At 40.5% G+C, this 27,943-nt stretch overlaps 1 protein-coding gene across 1 annotated transcript; it reads left to right on the top strand.

Annotated features, from left to right (window-relative positions):
* Window positions 1-6,440: 6,440 nt before the first annotated feature.
* On the top strand, window positions 6,441-24,406 carry LOC145403185 (pulmonary surfactant-associated protein D-like). The gene is made up of 5 exons (XM_080275001.1): window positions 6,441-6,580; window positions 9,475-9,573; window positions 17,982-18,104; window positions 22,919-23,086; window positions 23,220-24,406. Exons 1-5 carry the CDS (start codon window positions 6,523-6,525, stop codon window positions 23,429-23,431), a joined length of 660 nt encoding a protein of 219 aa, XP_080131127.1. The 5' UTR covers window positions 6,441-6,522; the 3' UTR covers window positions 23,432-24,406.
* The last annotated feature ends 3,537 nt before the right edge of the window (window positions 24,407-27,943 follow it).

A 27,943-nucleotide genomic window follows, 5' to 3' on the forward strand; every position in this document is an offset into this window, starting at 1 on the left:
TAATGGCCATTATTTAATAAATTATTTAAGCTAATGTATGCTACATGTTTCATACACCCTGTCATACCTATTTGTATATCCTTGTTTTCCTCGTTTTATGTTTATAGGATATACTGTTGTCAGTGTAGGAACAACTTCTTTATTAAAAAAAAAAAAAAACTGATTGATTTTCACTAAAGCAACAAAGTGTTTGGTGGTTACAAAAATGTACTTTTAATAACAGTTATGGACAGTATTCAGAATGAGACGCACATCGTCTCGATTTAGGATTTTTTTTTTTTTTCTTAATCTCCTCTAATCGATGACGAACTTTGTGATGTATTTTTGCTGTCTTCAGAGGATTTCATTTACCATCTGATATCACTTTCCGAACAGCAGGTATAAGATGGAGCATTCAATAACTTCCTCTTGACTAGGAGGTTCTCTTACACCGTTGAAAATAAACTACGAAAACTCGTCACAGGAATGTAGCAGTAATGGTATATTTTTCATTAAAATTCGAGAGACGATACCTATTTCTGGTACAACTGGAGTGTTATAAGTATATTCCTTGTCCTGCAGCTTATTTAGGGCTTTAGCAATGGGAATGGGGCTTTGCGACACCCACCTCCCATTTTCTTTAAAGACAAAGTTCGGACTAAGTGTACAGTTCCGAACAATCAAGGACAATATGAAATAAATATGGTTACACAGTACTGAATGACGACCTAATTAGTTCTTTGTAGGCCAGCAAGAGATTGACTACTCTAGGTGGTAAATTTATAACCAAAGGGGTGTTTTCTGATCTAATGGGTTGAGGCTATCCTCCCGATTGAGAGCCATAAGGGATCATATCAAAAGGATGGCTAGAGGTTACTGCTCACATAATACCAACTAGTCTCTCTTGCATATGCGTGAACTCAGTAGCCTAGTCTCGAGCCGCGACGCCCGAGATAAAGGCTCTGAATATACAGCTTTGTCTACTCATACACTAATTAATCCACCCGTCATTTTGTCATGCTCTCCTCAAAGCGACGTACAACAGTCTCTACAGTATTGAATTTATGGTGTATTTCTCACAAAGCTTCAAATTATTATCATTATTTTTTTTTATCACAATTTCTTCCAAAATCTTTTTCTTCCTCTCTCGACTCACTAGTCTTCCGTATAATTCATTCCCTCATCATATATCCCTATTCATGAAATCTTTTGCTCCAGTTGCCGGTTAGCTGACCTGATTCTGCTTCTTCTTTACCCCTCCCCACACACACACACACACACACACACACACACACACACACACACACACACACACACACACACACACACACAAACTCTTGCACCATGCAAAGGTAGATAGATACAATTATAAATGCAGACAGAAGTTTACCGGCTATACAGCAATAAGTGAAATGAAATGCACAAAAAAGATTTAGTAATAATACTGTATAAGTAAATTACAGGACAGACTCATAGCCTCATAAATAACAGCATGAAGGGTGAAAACGCAAGCAAGAGAAGCGATTCTCATTTTTTTTCTTTTTTCCAAAAATAAGGTTCCCAGGTTCTTCATCATCATCATCAGCCGTTTGAGTGTCCACTGCAGGACCGGCCTATCCCGACTGAAGTGGGGACGATACAGCCTATGTATGTCTACCAAGCTTTTTTCCATTTTTTGCAAGAAAGAAGGAGCCAAAGGCCAGAAGCCCGCAAAGCGTTCCTTCCAAGAAAAAAAAAAAACAATACAAAAGAGAGTCAAATTCAAGATTCGTTCATTTCGAGATGCCTGGACACGCTACGTTTGAAAGACTGGAGATCATAGGAAGTAGGAAGTACAGACAGAGGGAGACAGTTCCAGAGTTGACCTATTGCATAAATGAAGGACTGGGAGTAACGGTTAACTCTTACATTAGAGATTTGGACAGAAAAGGGATGAGAGTTTGTTGCTAGGCGGGTGCTACGCGCCCGTCGTACAGGTGGAGGGATGCAAGCAGACAGTTCAGAGGAGCAGCGACCATTGAAGTAACGATAGAAAAGAGATAAAGATGCAACAGTGCGGCGAAGAGACAGAGGTTGAAGGGAGCCAGTAAGAGAAGGAGAGTTGATCAGACGAAAAGCCTTTGACTCCACCCTATTGAGAACAGCTGTATGTGGGGTGCCTCCCCACACATGAGAGTTGTCCTCTAAACAGGGGCGAATAAAACCCGTGTATAAAGTCAACAACTTTGCAGGGGTAAAGGAGGTACGGAGTCGGCTTTGCCCACCTAATCTCATGGAAGCAGATTTTACAAGAGATGCAATATGATCTTTCCAAGATAAGTCCCGAGTGAATGAAACCCCAAGCATATTCAATGATGATGCAGGATTGAGCTGGATATTATTAAACAATAGTGGATACTCCTGTGGAAAATTTTGTCAGGTTGATAGGTGTAAAAACTGAGTTTTTGATGCATTAAAAACAAGATTATTTTTACCCCAGTCAGAGATACGGGCCAAGACAAAGTTTGCCATAGCCTCAGCCCTTGTTTGTTGAAGTAACTGCTGAGATGGACGTTGCGGGAACCGAATGGAAAGGTGAAGGGTGGAATCATCAACGTACGAATGGATAGGGTTAGATGAACAGCTTAGAAGGTCATTGATTAACAAAAGGAAGAGAGTCAGTGATAGGACAGAGCCCTGAGGAACACCACTGTTGATAGATCTAGGAGAAGAACGATGACCGTCTACAACAGCGGCTATAGAACGACCAGAAAGGAAGTTCCCAGACTTCCTGTGTGATGTATTTTACTGGAAGTGTGCTAGGCGTACCGCCCTCCGCCTGTTGGCTCATAGTCGCGAAACCCATAGGTCTCTACCCCGGGGTTCCCTTCTTTATTAAACTTTGACAATGCCCAGTTCCGTCCTATATTGAGGAAAGCTGAGCGCAAAAGGGTTAATTTAAACTTGCAAGTAAGGTTATATGTAGTGGCAGAGTATGGTAATGACCAGAACGTGAGATTTCGTAGTTAAAAGAACCAAGTGTTGGTAGTGATCAGGATGTAGAAAAAACGTGGATGCTCGATAGTCAAAGTATTAGGAGAACAAATGAATGTAGGTATCTTGAGATGATCGTGGATGAAAAGGGATGTCAGAGGACAAAATATGATGGGATATATAGAGTAAATCAATGAATGGGGAGACTGGGAAATGTGGCAAGGTATAGAGCGAATAAGCATAAAGTAGTGCGTGGTGTATGGAAGGGAATGGCAGTGCCTGGACTTTTGCATGAACTAGTAACAATGGCATGGACAATGAATGACTTGAGCGAAGTTGGAAGTGATACAGAGTAAGGTGGGAAGGACAGCGTTCGGTGCGAATAGGTATGTGGCTGTGAAAGCAGTGAGAGGAGAAAATGGATGTAGTGCCTTTGCTAAGAGTGTGGCGAAAGGGGTGCTGAGGTACAGAGTTAGGCAAGAAAGAATGGGTGACTACAGATGGATGCAGGTGTATGAACAAACAAGACATAACAGTAAATGGAAGAATAGGTGTTATAAGAGAATAGGAAATTACAGACTGCAAAAACTGATGAGTGGAGAGAGTATGGAGAGGTAATGGGAAGCGGAAGAAAACCAATTACCGGGTGCAAGACATAAGGAGTGACGAGTGGTTTTAGAGAATGGGATCAGAGAGTACTCTTGACTGGCGTATGTGTTGAGGTATTTTATGAGGAGAGTGTGGGGAGTGAATTGTTGTTCAAGGCAAGAACGAGGTCGAGTGTATCGGTGGAGGAATGAAGACAGACGATTATACGATTATGTAGGATGTGTAAGAGTGGTAAGGATGAAACAATTGAACACTGGTTGCTAGAATGTGGCAAGTATGAGTGGAAGAGGGCAGAGATGTTGGATGTGGTGAGACGTGAAATAGGTGAGGAAATCTGGAGGGAAATAGTGGAAGTGCGAGAATGGGACCTAATAGAACCAGCACTGTTCTTGCTATTGTATGTCTGAGGAGGATGGACGGGTGGAATGTGGTAACAGTTGACTGTACAAAAAAGTTTTTGGAAAAAGGTCAGCATATGAGGTCTCACACTGTATAGGGGAGGGGTGAGTGAGAAAGGTGTGTAAAGTATCCATATTTCTCCTGGCCACTCACACACCTCCCTTTCCTCCTTTCTATGGCTTTTGACAGTATGCCCTAAGAGAGAGCCAATTTAAAGGCCACACCTCGTTGAGCTCACGGTGACTCACAATGAGAACAGGACGAAGACCAAGACCAATTTATATATATATATATATATGAACTAGGGATTATTTTTTCTTAAGCATGCAAACCGAGTTTGCTTTACGAGGCCTAATATTACCTTTATTTCTAAACGTCCGAATAGATGATGGAATGCCGTGCAGATGACGGAATGAAATGTCTCCTAAAAATATGCTAGAGTCCTTGAATGAGTAGAAATATACCAATGGAATGGTAAAATGCCCTAATTGTTCTTATGTACAACAGTAAAGGTGACCGAATTGGGGACAGAAAAATAATGAGTGTGCTGAGAATTGTAATTTAGGTATATGGAAGAATAATATAAGACGATACGAAAGATATCGAAATGTATGATAACGATGAATAGGGTGGTTTTAGGTGTTGTAGGGGATGTGTTGATCAAATATTTGTTGTAAGTTAAATGGTGTAGTGGCTGAGCATGTGCAATGGAATGGAAGATATTTATAACATTTATGGACCTTATAGAAATGGATGATATAATGAACTAGGAGAGATAATGGAAAGTTTTACGTACTAGAATCATGGTGAGTGGCTTAGAATCATTCTGGTGTAAAACAAGGATATGTTATGTCCTTATCGCAGTGTAAACTGATCATGTTATGAATTAGGTTAACAGAATTATAGAAAGGAAGAAGGGGGTGATATTCGTTTTAATCTTACTTTCGCTAAAATTGCCATCACTCCGTCTTTAATACTGATTTGTAACAATAGATTAGCATTAGAATAAGATACTAATCACTAAGAAGTGCCACGGACAGGATGTAGAGCCATAGCACTGACTTTTTCTGCCACTGCACTATGTGGAATAAACCTCAACAGGACGAAATCTGGGCCAGGATAAGATGAAAGAACTATAGTAACGTTTCATGAGACAGCACGACCCAAGGAAGGCTGTCACGATTTTAGCTGTTGTAGTCGAGAGGCCTCTTTTCATGCAATAAAAGGCTATGTTGAGGAAAAAAGTTAAAACAAGAAAACAAATTAAGAAAAAGTCTGGGTAGGATATGGTGGCTGAGCAATGGACTGTTGTTGTTGCTGTGTCAACAGGCTCATTTGGAAGTGAACTTGGTGGACTGCAGGGGAATGTGGTCCTTCACTATCCTCCTTTCGAGGAAAAGGGAAGGAGCTGAGGGACGTTTGTATAACCGGGCAACGCTACAGTCTGGTTATATTGATGTCACCGCGTAAAGACGTCCCTATCCATCACCTGAGCAATGGACAATATATTATTCTATTCTGTATCCCGTAACATATTAAGTCGAACCTTTATCAAGTTATGTGCACAAATATTGCATCTCTCATCTTCAGCTTCCTCCCATATCTTTGCCATTACTATCTGTCAGCATATTTGTGGAGAAGAGCCTTAATCCCGAATGGGTTGTCCATATACAAAGCGCCCCCATGCCACTGTCCTTCCCCTTCAGGCTGCCCTGTTTTCAGCTCACACCTCCCTCACTCATAAACCTCTCCATTCTATTCTTCCATCCCATCCTGTTTGTTTACGTCTAATTAGAAGAACTGAAAAACATTATTTTCATATCATTGTAGAGCCTACAATTAGTCAATACTCACATTGCAAGTATCAATGACGCTGGTGTATTTTACCAGTGACGACTTAAATCAAGAGGCGTATGTACAGCACTGAATGCTTATTCTTTTGTTTTGGTAATGTCAATATATTTTAGGTGAAGATTTTACGAAAATCGGATTAAATATGATGCAGTTATCATTACGATAAGGTGTTTCTTCAATTATCAACCTCAAAATAGATGTTAATAATTACTGCACATCAGGCAGTGTGTTAATCATCCTCATGAAGTGAATTCGTCTTAATTTTTAATTCTTAAATATGTGATGTTCTTTATTGTACTGCCTGTGATCTTTTTTTTTTTCTCTCAGTACCCTCTCTGTTACTTAGAAACCAAGACTAAAAAAATATTACTCGACGATGTCGCTCCGAACGACGTGTCAGTCCAACACGCTATTTTAAGTGATGATAGCGAGGACTACGCGCACGTATTACCCTGACAGGAAACAGGTGTCCTGATATTAGAATTGGCACCTGGCAGTAGCACGTGGCGACATAAATATAATACATAAAGATTTATTACATAATGATAACCTCGTAGGAAGCTAGGCGGCAGCGTGCCCTCTTCACTGGCCACCCAACCTTCGTATCCACCAGTTCTACCCCTCATTGTGTGCTTCTGGCTTAATTCATTATTGGTTTAAGATCGTGACGTCCTGCTGCATAGAAGAAGCTTTTCGGCTCCTGAGAAAATGATAACGAAGCAGAGACTCTGCTTGGTTCTGGTGATGGTGATGCTGGTGTTGCTGGGTGAGTAGCAACATGACAGTTTTTATTCGTTCATGGAAACATTAAAATTTATTCCAAGTAAAAAAAACAAAACGTTAATGGAAACGTAACAGATGTCTTTGCCATACATAAATGCAAGATAGTTATAGTAATTTTAGATCCCGAAAAAATTACTACAAAGAAAATAAGGAAACATGAAAAGTGAAAGTGTCAAACACACACACACACACACACACACACACACACACACACACACACACACACCACAGGAGAGAAGGAAAAGAGGAGACATGATTATGCTATGTAAATGCATCTCAGGGGAAGAGAAAATAGACATGAATGAATATATAACCTATGGGGAAGCATCAACAAGAGGACATTGCAAAAAACTACATAAAAAGACATGCGATAAAGACGTAAGGAAATTCAGTTTCCCAAATAGGGCAACTGATCAGTGGAATGCACTACCGAATGAAGTACTGTGTGCCAAAACTATTCACAAATTTCAGGATATGTGTGATAAAAATGGATTAATATACGGGACAGTACGAGCTTGACTCATTCCTGTAAAGATACAATTAGGTACGAACAATTAGGTAAGAATATGAAACAAAACATAACACCAGCTCTCCCACCTCAAGTGTGGGTGTAATGTGTAAGATATGTGAAGAACTAAAGTACACCTGGCGCTTGGAAGGTCTTAATACTGAATAGAGGTCTGAGTAGTTAGGCTGCAAGAAGACTACATAAAGGTACATTAATGTCCATATTTGCGTAGGGAGGTGAGACTGCTGTGGCATTAAAAAAAAAAAAAGATGAGGGTAGCCGATAAGGAATGCAACATGGAGAAACTCATGCAGTAGCCTTTGATATTTCTAAGTCTTTCAACAGAGTATGGCATCGTTCCCTGTTGTCCAAACTCCCTTGCTATGGACTAAAGTCTTTTGCTTCTTTCATTTCCTCATATCTCAGTAACAGAAAAATAGAAGTAGATGATGTATTTTCCAATTTTCACTCAATTAACGCCGGCGTGCCGCAGGGATCAGTTCTGGCGCCAACCCTGTTCCTAGTTCACATTAATGATCTATCAGTCACCCACAATCCCATTCACTCATATGCAGATGACTCAACTCTTCATAGTTCATTCACACTCAGACACCAATTTATTAAGTCTGATATCTTTAACTCTCAACTCAGTACAGCCATCTCCATGAATCAAGACTTATCTTTGATCGGTGAATGGGGACAAAACAACCTTGTCTCATATAATGCTAGTAAAACTAAATATATACAATTTACTAATAGACAGGTATTGCCAGATTCGTATATTACCATCAGTGCTACCAATATTCCCATCTCCAAAAGTATTGAAATTCTCAGTGTCTCAATGAACACTGTCCTCAGCTTGACCTCTCATGTTAGATCACTTGCTAAAACCGCCTCAAAGAAACTTGGATTATTGTACAGAGTCCGTAACTTCTTCACTGACGAGCAGTTAGCCATAATTTATAAGAGTCATGTGCGCTCTCAGTTTGAATAGTCCTCACTCCTGTGGAATGGATGTGGAGAGGTTGCATTAAAACAACTAGACAAGATTCAGAACTAAGTTGTTAGAATTATTAATAACCCTGCTATTACTAATAGACTACCTCCCCTACAAGTAAGAAGGAATGTTGCCTCCCTTGCATTATTTTACACATATTTTTATAGCAAATGCTCAGACGAAGTTGCGTCCATTGTGCCACCTTTCCATGCCTTCCCTCGGGCATCTGGTAGCGCTCATGACTGGAATGTCACTCAGCCATATTGCAGAACTTCTGCCTATCAGAATTCTTTCATTCTCCGAACTGCATCTCTCTGGAACTCGCTTCCCCGGAGTTGCTTCCCTCCAAACTTCAACCTACAGCTGTTCAAGTCTAACTGTTACAGATATTTTATGAACGGAGGACACCAGTAATCTGGTGTATGGATTAGTTTTATAAATTTGTTTTTCCTTCCTCTGTTCCGTTATTAAAAAAAAAAAAAAGTGGAATTTTAAAGTTAGGTGGGATAAGAAATTTAGGGATTCATGAACAATACGAGGTAAGAAAGTCTACAAAGCAAAGGTTCCAAGAGAGTTTCCTAGGAATGGATATGAACAGAGTGGCAAAATTTATGCAGTGTGAAAAAGTTTCATAAGTGGTTTCAGTGTGGAAGGCCAAAAAGATGAATAGAGGTGGTAAGTTAAAGCGTGGATAACCAACTTACAGAAAGTGAGGAAGCGTTGATGAATGGTTGAGGTGGATGGATGACGTGTTGATGCAGGTACACACGACAGAGGCTGTACCCCATTTCTAACTCTGCGGGTGACGTAGTGGTCCCTTTCCCAGCGGCACTCTGAAGCACTTTGTTGTGTGTGGGTCGTTTAGTCTGTGAGGTGAGTACGTGCATTCTGAAGGCTTGTATTACGAATGACTGGATGTGTGGCCAGTTTCATCAATTTGTTTATAATTCTCTTATGTATGTGCTTTCCTCTGCCCCTCATTGTATTAGCTGGACACAGGATTAGGACAGCGATGATGATGATGATGATGACGATGATGATGATGATGACGGTGAGGATGATGATGATGACGATGATGATGATGATGACGATGAGGATGATGATGTCCTAAATCATTTTTGAACAATTCTTCTGAGGGTATTATTGTCCTGACAGAATGGTTTTGAAAGCTTTCACAACTATCTCTAAAATGATTTCAGTCGTTCGTTTGATGCTATTTTCTTTCCAGTTTCAGATGCTCTCTCTCTCTCTCTCTCTCTCTCTCTCTCTCTCTCCATTTGTTACTGTCTTCCTTCACAAAGATGCTATGTTTCTCCCACCTTCACCAATATTTAGTTCTCCGCGTCTGAGTGTTCTTATTTCTGTGTCGTAGATGACGTCAGCACAACGGTGGTGGAGAAGCAGTGCAAGAACAGAAACCAGACAGCCACCACGGAAGCTTATGTATCGGTAACGGCAGAGAACGTCACAGGTAACATGGAATATGATTTTTTTTTGTGTGTTTTTACAATTTCAGAAAGTAATGATAGAGAGAGAGAGAGAGAGAGAGAGAGAGAGAGAGAGAGAGAGACATTGCAGTCCCAATATGCACTCTAGTTATATTTCCCTCAAATGAGGTAAATATGGTAGTATGGTTAATAACATTTTCAGTACAAAAAGAAAAAAAAAAGAAGTAGACGCCGAACGCCTGTAAATAAAAAACAAATCTTTAAAGGGAAAGAATGAACAAAAGCCAGTATCATGATCGGTCTCTGTCTCTCTGTCTCTCTCTCTCTCTCTCTCTCTCTCTCTCTCTCCCCAGCTGTCACTGATAACTCTTATCTTTCCGTCCCTCCCACTCCTCACCACCCATATATCTCTCCCCCAGGCCACCCCCTTTCCTTTCGCCCCTCTAGTCCAGCGACATCTTTATTGGTTATTGCTGTCTCCTAATATTCTCTCTCTCTCTCTCTCTCTCTCTCTCTCTCTCTCTCTCTCTCTCTCTCTCTCTCTCTCATGAACTTATTACACTTGAGAGGTTAGACACAGCCTAGTTTAACTCATACACTGTAACATTTTCCCTCTAAGTCGAAGAAAACTGCTTAGAAGTAACAAAAATTTAAACAAGTACGGCGCAGGACTGAATGGGCTAACCCTCTCTGTTCTCCGTCCCCCCTGTGTTATCATCCATCATTTTATATTATTTTTTATGGCATCCCTTGTAAAATAACCTGTTGCTTTGTCTTAATATAATTTCGGGGACCTTTGAGAGCAAATTTATTGATCTGGAATAACAACAACACTGATATCCAACGCTGCAAAAACATATAAAGAATAATCTATGTAACTTGTAAGTAAGAATGTGGGAGTGAATAAGTGGGTGTTACAAACAGTGTGAGAGTGACTGTGAATGACTGAGACTGTGAAAGTGACTGAGAAAGCAAAACTGAGTGAATGCGAGAGACTGACATGGTGACAGAAACAGTGGGGTAAGGAGTGAGAGCCTGAGTGACTAATACACTGAGAGAAAGATGTGTGACTGAGTAAGGGCATGAGGGACTGATCTGAGCGTGAAGAGTGTGACTAAGTATGGCAGGAAGTGAAAGTGAAGGAGTTTGTGACTGAGTATAAGAGCGAGAGGATGTTATAATGTGAGGGTGAAGGAAAGTGGGTATGAAAGTCAGAGTGAGTGAAAGAAAGTGTGTGAAAGTGAGAGTGTTTGGATGTGCGAGAATGTGACGGAAAGGAGCTGGGTGAGTGAGAAGAGTTTAGAAACTTGAATAAGTGATTCTGCGCAAAAGTTGGGAGTGTAGAAGAATGTGAAAAAGCAATACAGTGAGAAAGCAAGAACAAACAGCATTAAGAGTGTGCATACCTCCGCCAACTCCTGTAACAGACAACTCAGATTACCACCAAATTTTAATCAACTATTCCTTGACCCATGACCCTAATGTCCACAAAATTTCATTCAAATCCAGCAACAACTTTTTGAGATACCTTGTGGACAAACAAACCAACAAATAGGGGCAAATACATAACCTCCTCCAACTCCACTGGCGAAGGTAATGAGAAGTGTACAGTAGTGTTTATAAAAGTTGGGATGATAATGAAAGGAGTGTGGAAATTAGCAAATGAGTGATTACGGTGGGCAAGGGCTAATGAATATCGGATCTAACTAAGAGCACGAGTTAAGGCAAGTGAGAACGTGAGAGTGAGGGAGAGTAGTAAGAAAGAGGAGTAATGGAAGTGATCGTGAAACAAGTTGCAGACGTCCACACTTGAAACTGTGGATTGTGTTCGAGCAAGCATGTTAGTATTGCTGATATTTTAGCTTTCCAACAGTGTGAGTATATCCGCTGCACGTAGCTTCACTATATTTCGAGACAACCAGGTATTCATGCTCTCTGGTTATTTTCAGCAATATGATGGAAAACTTTGATGTAAACATTTTGATCAAATCTTATACTTCTCCATAAGGTTTCAAACGATGTGCGGAGATCTGCTGTAGCTTTAATAACTTGAGAGAACTTTGTTTTAGTACTCAGTTTGACGCTTATGGGGCTTTTTTTTTTTTTTTTTTTTAAGCGTATAATGACATATTTTGAGAAAAGTCACCTATTACTTTTTCGTAAGTTTTCCACTGATGTGCGTAAGTCCGCAGTAACTTTAATAATTAAATAGTAATTTAATAATTTATTAGTTTTTTGTTTTTTTGTTTTTTTGTCTTTTAAACAATACGGTGATGAAATTTGAGAAAATCCACTTAAGTAGCACCTATTACATTTTCATTAGCTTGCCAATTATGTCCCAGAGCCGTTGTCGCTTTGATTGTTTCTGAAATATCACACTTTTTGTCCTCATTTTTTTAAAGGAATATGGCGGCCAACATAGAAGAATCACACACTCGTAAGTAACACATGTTAATTATCCATAGCTTCCTATCAGCCTAGATCTAATATACCTGCAATAATTTTCAAAATAGCACAGTATTAGTGTTCAAATGAGCTCTTCTTTGCGGATTTTGGTAAGTCACTTATTTGAAACACCTATTTCTTCTTCATGATTAGATTCCAACGATGTAGGATACGTAGACGTAACTTCCATATTGCCGGTATAACACAGATTTACTCCTTTTGCCACTCGATTACGTATTAAAAATATTCTTGCTGGCTTCGCACACTCGCACACTGAATGTTACTGTAAATGGGTGAGTGATGTAATGTAAATGACAAGGAGAGCGGGTGAGTGAGTTAGAAATGAGAGTGGGAGTGAGTGAGCATGTAGGAGTGTGTGCATGGGTGCGAGTATAAACAAACATGGAAGTGAGTGGTGTCAGCTTGTAACACAAGGACGGCTCATCCTAGGTGAGACTTTTCTGAAGCTGACTCTCGAGTGGGAAGGCTGCAGTTTCGCACAATACGTGGTTTATATTGTTATCAGTGCTGATTCTTAAGTCGTCCCAGCCTCACTCAGCTTCATTTGCCACGCATGCATTGCAAATCCTTTCCCAAAATATGAATCGAAAGCAACCTTAGTTGATCGCATCCGGCATAAAGTATCATCTATCATCAGGTTCAGTAAAGCCAGCTGCTAATTACAAACCTCAGTTGATTGCATCCAGCATAAAATATTATCTCTCATCAGTATTAATTAAATCAGCTGCTAATTACAAACTTTTTTTTTTACAAAAGCATAAATGTTTTTTTTTTTTTATTCACATGAAATTCTCGGGATCATATCGCGACCCACGTGTTGCCACCCACAATTTGAGAATCCGTGTTCTAGAACATGGCAGATTCCCATTCCAAACGTGAGTGCCATGGCTACTAAACAGTCCTTTCGTCGTGATACATGATTCTCTGGTGTATACTACAAGGCTACGAATGGATCCTCGTATCTTGCTTTATACAGAAACCAGTGGCAGATTTCATGTTGTCAAAGAAAACCATTTGGGTTCAGAGTCTGGACCTCCTGCAAACGAAATCAATACAATAAGTGTTCGCAGGAAACCCTCAGATTGTTACACGATTGGCCTTTCAGTCACTGGAGATTTGGCCAGTGCTTGCGATAGTTGGAATGTGATGCGATGAACAGGAAGCGGAAGCTAAAATGTTTTGGGGTACAGCTTAGGTCCGGTTAAGTTCAGGTTATAATTGATAGGACGAACTCTTGTTTATGTAAGTGGTCAATATTTTTATCTTTGTATATCTTTTGATCTTTCATATGGCTATTTTTGCGCTGCCTGGCCGAGTTCCGTTAGAGTTTTTAACTGCTCGGAATCGAGCTGTGGAAGCCTAGTTCAAAGTTGTGCAAATTAGCTGTTTGTAACAAACAGATGAGGTTCCAAAGGCTGTATTTCGTACTGCCTTAAGAACATATAATTTTCTGATGGCTATAGATACAAAATTTTGTACATGTGGGTTGAACATCGTGTGTGTCGAAGATAATGCCCATTAAGGTAAACGGAAGGACTTTTTTGGACTCTCTTCCGTTTGTTTTTACCGACACTCTTACAGAGAACGATAGAGGATAAAAACTGTAAGAAAGCAGACATAAGTGAATGACTTATTCTATACTCATAAATGCGAAGGAAAGTCAGGCTACGAACAGAATCATGGACAAGCTACTGTAATCCCTTCAATGACAATACGGTGGTAACTGTGAGGCGGCAGACAGTGTTACAGCAGGCAGTGGGGAACCATAGGAAAAAAGGTCCTTTAGCCCGTTAACTGCGCATGGCGGTTTTTTGGAGGTGTCCGTGGTGCGCAGACATAGGGGTAAAAATAAAATTTCCCGAAGGCCAAATTTTGTCTTAGGAATTGAGAGAACACATGCCAAAGTATATGGTAACGAAATATTAGCTCAATATTTACCTTGGTAGAGCCATGGATGAACATCGAAGTGTCTGATTCCCTATTGGAATGTATGGTTTTAGTTTTTTTTTTCGGTTTCGGTTTCGGTTTTGAAGGCTCAAACATGCTTGCATGGGTCGGCCTTGGTCACCATGGCACTATATTCGAAATTCACCTGCGCTGCCAGGGCTGTATTGAGCAGTCGCACTCGGAACAGCCCAGGCTGTATAGTAGGAAGTCCCAGTGTCAGCTAACTTGATAAGAAGAGACGCTTATTAGTTACTGTTCTTGCACTTAATACTTTCATTCAAACGACACCCATTATGTTTTATTCTTGCCACTACTAGAAAATTTTATTCAACTAGTTTGTATCTGTGGTGATCATTACGGCTACAGTGGCACCTTAAATTTGAAAACGATCGTCTCGAGTAGATAAAATTTGCTAAAAACAAACTAATAGCGCTAAAGGGTAAAGTACATTATGTTTTCTTTCCTTTACGCATCTCTTTTGTATTAAGGAGTTAGTATATAGGTGTTTTTTGCTTACTTTCCTTTAACGATGTCAGTGCCAGAGGGTTTTTCGGCAGGTTAAGTAAGTTGACTGGAGCCAGCAAAAGATCTGTGTCTGTTAGAGTAATGGGTTATTACTGTCATACTTCATGCGGTATAACTTTTGTATATATCCAGCTGTAACAGTATGAATGATGCGCTGTATTTCTCGCTCTTCCTTAAGTTTCCTTACTATTTCTAACCTTTATGCATATTACTGCGTTATCCTACAGCTAGCATTATAGTAGCATTATAGTACGTTTCACACATTTGCTTGGTACAATACTTGCAATTTCAAAGTGTCATAGACCTTCCGTAATGCCTCATGCTTTGAGTAGTTCGACTGTCACTCCGACATATCTGTACACAGTCCTCATTTCCCCCACATAAGTTGCGACCCACTCCTTCCAAATGATATCTGGGTATAATTTGTAAACAATGGTTTGGGGAAGAAAGTGGTTCAAAATAATTCCCTATTTTAAAATACGGGTTACCATACATCAGTATACATCATTTCCTTATATAAAAACTTGTGTGTTTCAAAAGTTGCCCTTCCGGCTCTCTTCTGGGTACCATACCTTTTACAGTTAGACACAGACAACAGCCCGAATGTGGAAGCACAGACCGTTGTCTTTCAAGATTCTGGTCCCTGCTTCCTTCCTACCGGCGCGACGTAAATCACAGAATATCCTAAAAACTGCACCACCTCCTGTGCAATTTATAAATACAGCAAATCTATCAGTAAGCTTATTTATTTTTAAGATTCTACGTTCTTCTTCCTCCCTCTTTCCCCTTCCCAGCAGCAACCCGCACCTTACACACAAGTGAACGCATTGTATCTGTAAGCGGGCGACTTGTGATTATGCAAATGTACAGAAGGCCAATAAGAATGGCCACCTAAATGATCTGCAATTCACTGGGTCCCCTCCCCCTCCCTTCCCACGCATCACAACTATTAGGCATTTGAGTACCTTTAGATCAGAAGTTTCCACACAGCCATTTACAACCCTTTCCCCCCACCCCAGCGAGAGAGAGAGAGAGAGAGAGAGAGAGAGAGAGAGAGAGAGAGTACTGTAGGACTACATAGGAAGTACAGCTAACAGAAGGGGGGTTGGCCCATGACGAGGCTGTCTGTTAAAAAAAAAAGGCCTAATTGTAAGTCCCAACCAACGTGTCATTACACCGCATCCGGTTTTCACTTGTATTGTTGTCACTTCAGTAACTCCTTAATTATTAGTACCTGACTAGAATAAAAAGTGATAAAACCTTCTAAGGAGAAGTTCTAGTCCTGCAAGAAGCCGTGTTACCCACCACCAATACTGACACCCATTCAGGAGGACTATCTTCCACTAGACCCACCTTCAGGACTTAAAACACCCCAGCTAGTGAACATTAGTTTCAAAGTGGTGATTTGAAAAGAATGTAACAAAAAAAACTGCTGGTTCCCAAGGAATGGGCTGTTTAGCCTATCGCCAAAGCAGGACCCATTTTTAAAAAATATGTCGGTGTGGCAGTTTCATCTCTAGTAACGTCGTGAGTTTTTTTTTTTTTTTTTTTTTTGGTGTGTGTGTGTGTGTGTGTGTGTGTGTGTGTGTGTGTGTGTGTGTGTGTGTGTGTGTGTGTTAAAAGAAGCGTATGAAGTAGAATTAGCATAATGAAATCTTTCTAGTACCTCTCCCTTGAGGATTTATTTTACTAATTACATTTTTACCTCTTGTACCTTACTGTGGTAAATTACGTCGATGTTCAGGTACCATAATTGAAAATATTAAATTAGGATATGCATAATAAATAAATCGATAAGAAAATGGTGCTACGAAGTCTCCTATGTTACCTTGAATACGATTCCCGGGTGTGCTATGCGGTATCGTGGCTGTAGGTTTAGTGATAGGATTATTTTTAGTAGACATTCTTTAGTAGACATTCTTTGGGGGGAAGCGGTGGTTCAATCGGTAGAGAAGTGGCCTGCAGTCCTACCGGACACAGGTTCAAATCCCCACTGGGGCAGGGAACGGTTTAAGGATTTGAATTTCTTGAAATCGGACTACTGATCTACCAGAAGACCCGCCGACATGTAAAAATACCCCCGCTAATACCAATACACTAGTCCTGTATGAGACAGCCCTAGCATGTATTCAATATAGACGGTGGGTGTTAGCGCCGAAGTGGTGACATGTAGAGGTGTATGGTATGTAGGAGGATTACTGGGCCTTGAGAGCAGGCTGTGAAGCCTATGCCCAGAGTCGGACACATTAAAAAAAAAGTAAAAAAAAAGTTACGATTTATTGCAGTCCCAAGAACTCTGCGGAACGAACTCGCTAAGGGTCAAGTAGGAATAAACTCAATATGGCCAGTAAACAGAAGTTGTCAAATACAGGACGAATTACCGGTTGTTGACACTGCAGAGCAAAGATAATAGGCAGCGTCACATTAGCGTGTTTATGTGAAAGAGCATAGGAAAGGAGGAAAGGCAATGATATTTCTAATAAACATCCATGGCTAAGAAAATTGAGAAATAGGGAGAGCATGTCCCCCAACTTATCATGAGGAATAATTACGTGCCATCATGAACTAGGGGGAAAAATAGGGGATGAAACTGATGGCGATAAGTGGACAATTGTTGACATGATGGGAGTGAGGGTGAGATGTAGGAGCGTTCGAAAGGTTGCTGGCTGTAACAAGGGTGGTGGATCTGGCAATTTAGTGTCAGAGTCTGCGATGTTTGGCAAATCCCGTGCGTGTGTGTAATAGAAGTCCTTAATTGAGGCTGAGGTAGGTGTGATTGTGGGAGTGAGAGCATTAATTTTGTAGAGGTGCCTGACATTTTTTCCTATATTTACTTCAGAAAGAATTAATGATGACAGTCATGAAAAACGGTTCAAAGTAGCTTGCTTTTAACTACTTTTGAGTTATTCAAGGCAGAGAGGCGATTGCCACTTTCTGCTCTCTATCCTTACATTACTTGATAAGGGGTGGGCGTAAAGTGAGATTTTTTTTTTTTTTTTCCGTGACAGCATAACCAGGTTACCTATTAAATGTTGAAAATAGTAAGCTTAGGAAAGCGCTTGGAGGTGGGTGGTCAGTGGTAACAGGACGCTATGTGGAATAAACACAGGGAATTTTCTTAGTGAGGTCTCGTGAGGGAACAGTCTTAATGTACCGTGGGAAACTGAGTTTATCCATTATGTTAAGACGTCTAGCCCAGTAATTGACTTGTTTTGTCGTAAGTGGCATCTCAGTTGAATTGTGACTGCACTGGCTGTGTCCGCAGACTGAGTTACCCTGGGGGAAATATGAAGTAGATATTTGTGTCAGAAGTCAAAGCCGAGTCCATATATCTCCTATGACTTCTTTCACAACGTATGAGTGCAGTGACTACATAACGCTGAGGTTATTTTTTATGCTCTTATACAAGTTTCATTCAGAACTGTAAAAAAAATATTAGTTACACATATGCAAGTTTTTGTTATTAACTAACTTTTCCTGACGTTGTGGACAGATGTGGATGTGTGCCAATCGGGGACTCACCCCTGCGCTGTCGACGCCGTCTGCAACACCACCAGGAGCGGTTACCAGTGTATCTGCAAGGAGGGTTTTGAGGGCGACGGCTACACCTGCACCAGTCAGTTACTTTACTTGCACACCACACTCACGCTCAGCCAACCTGCTTTCATGTACTTAGCCGTATTCTTGTTGATTTGGGGAATGTTTGGAGATTCTTTTGCATGTAATTATTTTTGCTAATGACACGATAACCATCCTCTTCTATTTTACTGATGGAAATTTGTCAGTCTTAAAAAATACATATATAACACACAAAAGAATACTCAAAATCATGCAAAATAAATAAGGAAGATGTGCTACAGAGTCTCTGATGCCAACTAGAATACGGAATGTTATAAGCATGTATTATTTGTTGGTAGGTAGAATAGCACGGAGGATGAGTGTCCTTGGTGCTCTGAAAGTTTTGATACGTGACAGAAGTTTGAGTGTGGTGGCAGCGATAGAGCAGCCAGAAGGAGTTTTAGTGTCCGCATTAACATATCGATGTGGGTGTGTGATCTCAGTACTTCATGAAAATAAAAAAAATCAAAAGTAGAGTAGTGGAAAGGGGACTACAAAGGAATATGTCTGGAGGGCGAAGAAGGAAGAGAATGAGGATATCTGAGGATGCTAGGGTTGAAGAGACTGTATTTAGATGGATTGGTCTTCTAGTGAGAGAGAGAGAGAGAGAGAGAGAGAGAGAGAGAGAGAGAGAGAGAGAGAGAGAGAGAGAGAAAAAAAAAAAAAATGAGCGTAAATAGGGTAATGAATGGGGTATACGAGTTTCTGAACCAGTTTGAAGGTGGAAGGAGGCGTGGTTGGCGCAGGAGGAGGTAAATATAATGGTAACTAACAGCATGAGAAAGTGAAGCTCGAAGGTTGATAAGGCTAGGGACCTGACTGTCGATCAAGCTGGTTTGAATAATTATGTACGGAGCGTATGGTGAGGGTTGGACACACCTGTTTTTACCCCGTGGCATGATATTCGTCAGACTGACTCAAACTTGCAGTATAAGTAATGTGAGATTGTAAGTAAGATTATATGACTGGAAAGCCACTCCTATGAGGGGGAGTCATGATTCCGGCGACTTGAATGGCAAATGAATGAGGGTTCATTTGGCCCATATTACTGGGCATACATTTGTTTAGTTCTCCTTACACCAGATTATTTCTTACTTTCTGGACCCAACCTCTCCCCATCCTTGGGTGGGAGAGCTACTTCTCCTGCTACTCTTTCTGTGAACTTTTAATACCAGTGTGGTGAATCTTCAGCAACCGACAGTAATGTCCATGATGTGTAGCCAAATATATTCATTAATGTGGCTTTTCGTTCACCACACTAATCTTCAACGTTTACGGAGAAAGCAGCAGGAGATGTGACAGGACTTTTGATGCATGGATTCTACTCAACATTTGCTCTTACGTCTGGCTTGAGAGAACTTGTACGTGTAGGAAAGGTTTCACAGCAAATGAATGCCTGTTATTCGTTGATAAGCTGTAGTTTAAACCTTCGCTAAATTGCAAGAGAAACAGTTGGCGAGGACACTTTTACTAATGAAATCTAGAAAAGATTTGAGTTGTCAACAATAGTCTTGGTTCGGAATAAAACTTTGGCTACGACATCTCTCCATCCAAGGGTACGGCTGGGGGTGGAAGTGGCAGAATCCATAGCTCACCACTGGGAGCGATTCGGTGGCCCAATTGGTCTAGTGCTGGCCGCACATTTGGAGGATGCCCTGAGTTCCGGGTTCGAGCACCACCTACTGCCACTGAGTCCGTGGGGGATGGACGTTCACAAGTTAACACATTCTCCACAAAAAAACAAAGCTTACACCATACAACCGTCTCATTTTACTGTCTTCTATTTCACCGTCTATGTTTTGTAACTCTCCTCTCCTCCTCATCCTCCTATGACTTTGCCCTTCACGTACTACTATACACTGACCATACCATTTTCTTCCTTCCTCCACCATTCCACAAACTCCCACTCCCTCCTGCTTTCTTTCTCTCTCCTTTCGTCCATCCTCCATTCCTCACTTTCTGCGGGAACCGGTGGTGCACGAGTTGTGCTCATTTAACCTCAGCTTGGGCCAGATTTTCGTCCTTCCTTCAGCTATCTGCATATAATTCAGCAGCAGAATAAGACAATACTGCTGCTCTACGTTCTCCCCAAAGCACTTCTTTGTGACTAGCATCATATTCTAATGCCAATTTATTGCTGAAACTCGTTATCCAGGATGGCGAGAGGTCAATTTTAGATCCAGTTAAAGTAACAGTTGTATAATATATTCACACACACAAGAAAAGCACGAGTTCGATTCTCAAGACATCACACTCTTGGATGCAGTTTGCTTCTTAATTGGCCGTGTTCACCCAGCAGTACGATTGAGGAACTGAATAATATTGATCGCAGTAGGTTGTGTTCAAGGGGAAGGTTGTGACAGCAAAAGTTTTCAGCGTAAATACACCTCGTGTAGTCGATAAGAATTAAGCTAAACCTACTTCTTCTCCTCCTCCTCTTCCCCCTTCTTCTTCTCTCTCACCATCCCCTTTAACAGCAAAATAAAGTTCCTTAACTCCCACTCTTTATCCAGTCACTCTGAGGACTTTTTTCTTTTTTTTCCTTGCCCACCACCAGATGTTATTATCTAGTTTCAGGGGACCTCTTGCTGAGAAGGATTATGTGAAGATTATATCTAACACCTCTAGCTCAGAATATTTCCCTTAACTGAATTAAAGCATCTGACTCTGGCAAAAAAAAAAAAAAGAAAAAAAAAGAAAGAAAAGGAAACAAAGGTTACTGAACAAACAAGCTTAAATTATGAGTAATATTAGGTGTTTTCCCTTGAAGCGTCGCATCACTTTTCTTCCCCATACATGACATTCTTTAACCCTTACATTCTGATGAGGCAATTAGTTGAATCCTTGTTACTTTCAGAAGAACTGAGGCTTGGGTACAGATATTGGTAACTCTTTCGGTCTAAGAGGTCCTTCCTTTCTTAAACATAATCATCCGATAGTGGTGACAATATAATGATAAGTGCATTCAGTATTGCCATGCAGTACAAAGTCCCCTACCGAATAATAATCATACATATGTAGTTTACCTTGGGAGTAGATGGCTGGTTGTTCCGTGTGACAGACCGTCATGGTATAGGAAATAATTGTGTGAAGCTTTATCAAAATCTGTCCATGAATGACGAAGTTACAGAGCGGACACGAATATAGGCATGGTTGTTAAGTATGACAGCATTTGACCTTGTTTGACCCCAAATTGGCCTTGACCTTAGGAGTAGATGGCTTGTTTTTGCGCGCAAAACACCCTCGTGGTATGGGAAACAAGCGTGTGAAGTTATATCAAACTCTGTCCATTCATATGGAAGTTACAGAGCGGAAACGAAATTGCAGACGGACTGACGTACTGACGGAACAGCACAAACCTATAGTCCCCCCGGTTTCATCGGTAAAGGACAATAATGTCATCTATTTCAAGGTGTTTACACACAGACCCAGCAGTCTGAGGCTACTGAGAACAAACCCTCCCTTGGACACTCATGATTTCCAGTAGTAGATGGCAGACTACCACCGACCTAGAAAGCATACTAACTGACATTGAAAAGGAGTTAATTTGTATATATATATATATATATATATATATATATATATATATATATATATATATATATATATATATATATATATATATATATATATGTCCAGCTCTGGGCATAGGCTCAACAGTCTGCTCTCAAGACCCAGTAGTCCTCCTACATACCATACACCTCTCTACATGTCACCACTTCGGCGCTAACACCCATCTTCCATACTGAATACATGCTAGGGCTGTCTCATACAGGACTGGTGTACTGGTATTAGCGGGGGTAATTTTACGACATGGCGGGTCTGCTGGTAGATCGGTAAAGTCTGATTTCATGACATTCAAATCCTTAAACTGTTCCCTGCCCCAGCGGGGATTTGAACCTGTGTCCGGTAGGACTGCAGGCCACTTCCTACCAACTGAGCCATCGCCTACCCCGTTTGGTAATTATACTGAAATATTTCACTCTAGGACGCCATCTCCCCAGGTGCAAGAAATCAAAATCACACACACACACACACACACACGCACGCACGCGCGGGCATTTTCTTCATGCATAATTCCTTACAATTTTGTTATCCTGATTCTGGTTTTATCTCGAGAATTGGGTAGAAATATAATGTAATGTTAAGTACGTTTTCGCATGTCGTGCTGAAAAGTTAAATATAATAGTCGCGCACTGAAAAGAATGTAGCGAAAAGGATCTCCTGGTTGCGGCAGAATAATGAGACAAATACAGAGAGCGAAGGCAGTGGGACCAAGTTATTGTAGAAATGCCTGTGGAGCGACTTAACCCTTATCCTAATAGAACGTCTTTTTGGTAGACACTTATAACCTCCAAAATGCTAGTAACGAAGGAGGTAATATAAGTTTACTCGCTCCGGTTCGAAAACGTCTTATTTGACATGAATAAAATCGTCCGAAGGTGACAAGAACATACTAAAAAAGAGGCAATGGAAGTAGATAATTAAAGGAATGGTTGGTTATGCAAGGCTGATGTGGTGAGGAATATTACAGTTCTTTTGAGGTCGTTCTGTCATGCAGAATTCTGAGAGTGATTTGGGTGGAAGAACTGGTACACCAAGAATGAGGCAGTGCATCAGGGAAGGCTCAGTCCTACAGCAGGAGCAGAAATGTCAGGTCTCCCGGTCACTGTTAGCCCTTACAGGATACAGAGTTATGAAATAGATAAACATTATTTACATGCCCTTTCTAATTAATTTAAAAATCAAATGTGGGGTATGTTATGCAAGAGACGCCTTTCTTCTTACTAATTAACAATCCGTCATTTACAGAGATCTGCACTGGTAGGAGTTTTGGTGTGGGGTCACAGTGCTTCATCCTAAGCACAGGCTACGACCGAAAGGACTTTCTTGATGCTGTGGATGCATGTAGGGACCTTGGTGGTGTTCTGGCAGAGCCCAAACAAATGGGCAAGCTTATCGTCAAAATCAGAGAAATGAGTAAGTGTTCTACAGAAAATCCCCTCTCAACTTATGTTTATATCCCAATCGACAAACAAAGGATAATACTTATAAATACCACGTTTCGAGAACAATGGTTTGCCATGTTAACGTGTCACTTTTGTCTTGCTAGCACCTGAGAAGGTGATGCTGGGTTGGACCGACAGGCAGACAGAGGGAGAATGGGTGGGAATGACCGGCCAACCCTTCAGGCACTCTGACTACTGGATTGAAGGAGAACCCAACAGCTGGCAAGGCAGAGAAGAGGACTGCATGGAGATAAAGTTTGATGGCTTAAATGATTCTGAATGTCATGAACAAGTCAATTATTTATGCGAGATATGAAAGCAGACACTTTCCTCAGGGTTCCTTTCACGGTGTGATAAAACAAAGGATATTAGCTAACAAGAAGCTGGTCTGCATGACTAAAAAAAAAAAAAAAAAAAAAAAAAGTAAATTTGATCATTTTGATGTGATAGTGGTTTTGTTATGATTTGTCTGCAACCTTGATCAATATGATGGAGTTATAATGGGTTTAATAACGTTTCTTAGTACCATAATGACAAATGTAGTTAATGACACATTACGAACATCAATATAATTGAGTCCATTTGCCCTTTCCTGGGTTTTACCAGTGAGCTATGGTATCCTGGTGTTATTAGTCTTTAGTCCAGACACCCACTTATATCCCGGTGGCCTTTGTGAACTTCTGGTTGGGTCAAAGATGCAGGACCAGTTGGAATCATCCTAAGCCTGTTTTGCCAGCATATGATATACTACTTAGCTTATATTTAAACTTCCCAGAAGTAGATATTGTTAGCTTATCCACTTCCATGTTGAGGAACTGGATTTCTCTGATTGTTACCGTGAACCTGTGAAGTCCCCTGTCTTTCGGTGTGACCTTGACTTTACTTGAACTGATGTTTGGTAATGGTAACTGCTTACCATACTACTGCCAGTTAAACTAGGCGTCAAGTAGGCCGACTTTGTCTTTTACTTGGGTTGGTCTTTACATGCATTAGTCTTTGCTTATGACAGTTGCTTATCGTAATGTACCGTACATTATTGTTTCCAAGATACTTTGCCATCTTGGCCAACAATATATAACTATAATTGAACATGATGCTTGCTTTCCAAGTATATGTGTATTACAGAGGAAATGTTCAACATAACAAATGTACTAAATATAAACATATAAACATGGTGAAACTTTCAAAATAGCGAACAAAGAATGAACCATTAACTATTCTGATAGACTCTTGTAAGTCGTAACCTGAAGAGACTGAGAAATATTGTCTGCATTAAATATTTACCAGTCTTGTACTATATATATTTTAGCACTAAATTATGTTTTTTTTTTTTTAATCTAAATATCTTAAGTTCTTTTATTGTGCAAATCATCGCTTTGAAGGTAAAGACTGACCATTTTCTAATAATAAGATGCTGCAGAATACTCGAATGTCTGTGTCCTAGAAAATGTCAGAAATAGAAAAGACGAAGGAAGAAGACAAAAACAACAAAAAGCTGAGCGTGATCTGTAACAACTGCTCCTGCCTCTTCATTTCGTTAGTATTACTATTTTTCTAAGCATATTATTGCTTTCTCTATACGATTTATTCATATAAACGGAGTCCCTCACTAGAAATGGAGATGCTGAAAAATATAACACCACCTGTTGGAAACGTCTCCCCAAATTTGAATAAAATTACCTGGAAATAGCAAGACTGGAATAATAAATGTGCAATGTGAATCAAGAGGTATGCTTCAGGTTTCAATTTTTGTTCAAGTAGCAGTTCAGTTTCAGGTTCAGGTTCTAGTTCCAGTGTAAGTTCCAGCTGCAGCTCAGGTTCCAGTTCCAGTTCAAGTTCAGGCACCAGTTCCACTCCCATTTACAGGTCCAATTTCAGTTCAAGTTGAGGTCCCAGTTCCTGTTCAAGTTCAAGTTCCAGTTTCAGTTCCAGTTCAAGTTCCAGTTCCGTGGACTGTTTACCGTCAACGCCAGTCTTGAAAATGACTGAAAAAGGAAGTTCACATTCTCCACAATGTTTGAAATAATAATGACCATGGAAATAATTTTATCAGCTTTGATATTCCACAGATATCTAGCTCAAACGTTAAGAATGTAGAGGGACACATTAAAAACAATCATGCGACTTCACATCATCGTCATCATCATCATCGGTTCCAGGTCCTCTTGATATACACGAATAAATTGGTACAGTATGTTGTTTGTGAATATTATCAGTATAAAGAACTGAATAAGTCTTCCTCCATCAGCCCCCATACAACATTGTCTATGCTGAAAATAATAACCTTTTGTGGTTTCGAAAACTCTAGTAGCCCATTCCGGCCGATTTTCCTCAGATGAGAGAGAGAGAGAGAGAGAGAGAGAGACTCATATCTTTTCCTATCAATCTTTCATTCACCTCAAATCTTATTTCAGAGGACATACGAAACTTATAGCATCTCTTCCGTGGCAGGTATTATCTCCTTCCATAAAATGCATTTTTTTTATCGTCTTTATTTGCATCAGAATTTCACAGAAAGATATTGGGGTGGCAGTTTTTAATCTGGAGGTGATTATCCCCAGGTAATTTTGTCTTTTCCGGCGGGCAATATCGGCGAACTTTCCTAAATGATTTATCTTTCCTCTTTTTTTTTTTTTCCCCCTTAGATAATGATAAATATACGTAATTCCGCCTAGGGTGATAAGCGCATCAGAAACCATCACAAACACAGCATCCCGTTACGTGCTGCCATCTATTGAGCGCCAGGGCAACTAACCTATTAAGCTTAGTGATACAGCAACTTGTTTGTTTTTTAGGTAGTTGTTTTCCGGGGAGGGGCACTAACCCTCCGCCAACTCTTTTAGTCGCCTTTTACGACAAGCAGGCATACCGGGGGAGTATTCTTGAAAAAAAACCCTACCCCCAGGGGGTTGCTGGTTCTTTGAAAACAGTGATAAGAAACATGGAAGTGAGCATGGATGTGAAAAAGTTACTACATGACAGTATTGTGATACCAACTCTAACGTATGGAAGTGAAGCTTGGACGTTGTTGGAAGGACACAAGTCAAGAGTGAGAGCAGTGGAAATGAGTTATTTAAGAGGAGCCTATGGAGTCACATGGAGAGACAGGCTGACAAATGAGGATATAAAAGAGCGTTGTGGTGTGGTTGTGGATGTGATAGGAAGTGTTATGAGGAACACACTGAGGTGGTTTGGCCATGTGGAGAGGATGGAGGGTGAGAGACTGACGAAGAGAGTGTATGTGAGTGAGGTGGAGGGGGGAAGAGGGAGGGGGAGACCGAGGATGAGATGGAGGGATGGGGTGGAGAGGTATATGAGAGAGGGGTGTGTGAGTTGGGAGCAGGGCAGTGTAATGGTGGGGGACAGGACGACGTGGAGGCGATTTGTTTGTGGCCACCTCAAACGGGATTGAGGCGTCTGGCAATAGATAGATAGATAGATACAGCAACCACTATGGGATGCTGGGAGGAAAACAGTTGCCCATTTGTCGTGATTTTATTTTCATACTTGTCTTAGTTCTTGTGTTCTTACATGATAAAAGTATCATCAGTACGTAGCATCAATGTTATTAGACAAAAGAATAAAATGCTGCCGAAATATAAGCTCACTGGCATTGTACGAGTGTATCTTACCGCTGTACCCCAAGGGTGTTGTGATAAACACCAAGGTAAAGAGGATATGAGGTAGGTTCACACTGGGGGGCGGGGAGCAAAAACGCGTCTCGGTCTGCACATGACGGCACAGATAATCCAGACTTACGATCTCAGCCTGGTAGTCAGGCCAGTCACTCACCTACCTGCCCTGTGATATGAGCTCCCCGGCCTCCGTTTTCTATAGCAGGACCCATATACATATAGTACTGCCGGGCGTGTTCGGTGACGATTGCAAATGGGTATGTTCGGTGAACATGCCGACAGTTTGTATTGTCCAAATATTGACAGAGATCACTGGTTGAGAGCATAGCAACACCAAACATGTACCAAATTATCCGGAAATCGACAGTTTACATTGGTATATCATTACATTCTCTCTCTCTCTCTCTCTCTCTCTCTCTCTCTCTCTCTCTCTATATATATATATATATATATATATATATATATATATATATATATCTTACACTCTCTTTCTCTCTCTCTCTCTCTCTCTATCTCTTACTCTCTCTTTCTCTCTCTCTCTCTTATTATCCTTGACGTCACAGCCTCTGCGTGAGCCGGGGGCGGTGGACCTACCTCTCATATTCTTCCTACCTTGATACATACGGGATCATTTTATACATAGGGTGTCCCGGAAGGAAAGGGCATAACTTCAAAGAATGATAGATGAAGGAATTGTAAGCAATAAATGTTAATTGAACATTCGTCCAAAGCTCAACCGTAACGGGGCCACAATTACTGATGACCTTATGGATGAAAATGGTCTCATAATTTGCCCATAAGGTCATCAGTAACTGTAGTTCCGTAACGGCTGAGGTTTGGACACATGCTTAAATAACATTTTTTGCTTAGAATTCCCCCATCTGTCAATTCCCGAAAGAATACCATTTCCTTCCGGAACACGTTATATACATATAAACATGTGCATTATATATATATATATATATATATATATATATATATATATATATATATATATATATATATATATATATATACATATATATATATATATATATATATATATATTCTTGTGTGTGTGTGTGTGTGTGTGTGTGTGTGTGTGTATTGTAGTTGCGGTATATTCTATGCATTTGTGCATTTGTAAATGTGTGCAGTGGGAAGGTGAAGCCCTGGAAAGAGGAAATTATTGAGGCATAAAGCTTTTGGACCAG

This window comes from Coenobita brevimanus, chromosome 60 (genome assembly GCF_032717465.1).
Source record: "Coenobita brevimanus isolate Jiangsu-jjx chromosome 60, ASM3271746v2, whole genome shotgun sequence".
Taxonomy (NCBI): domain Eukaryota; kingdom Metazoa; phylum Arthropoda; class Malacostraca; order Decapoda; family Coenobitidae; genus Coenobita; species Coenobita brevimanus.

Coding starts and splice junctions, on each gene's coding strand:
- LOC145403185 (XM_080275001.1), top strand. CDS start 6,523: ATGATAACGAAGCAGAGACTCTGCTTGGTTCTGGTGATGGTGATGCTG. Junction 9,574..17,981: donor AACGGCAGAGAACGTCACAG/GTAACATGGAAT, acceptor CGTTGTGGACAG/ATGTGGATGTGTGCCAATCG. Junction 18,105..22,918: donor CGACGGCTACACCTGCACCA/GTCAGTTACTTT, acceptor CGTCATTTACAG/AGATCTGCACTGGTAGGAGT.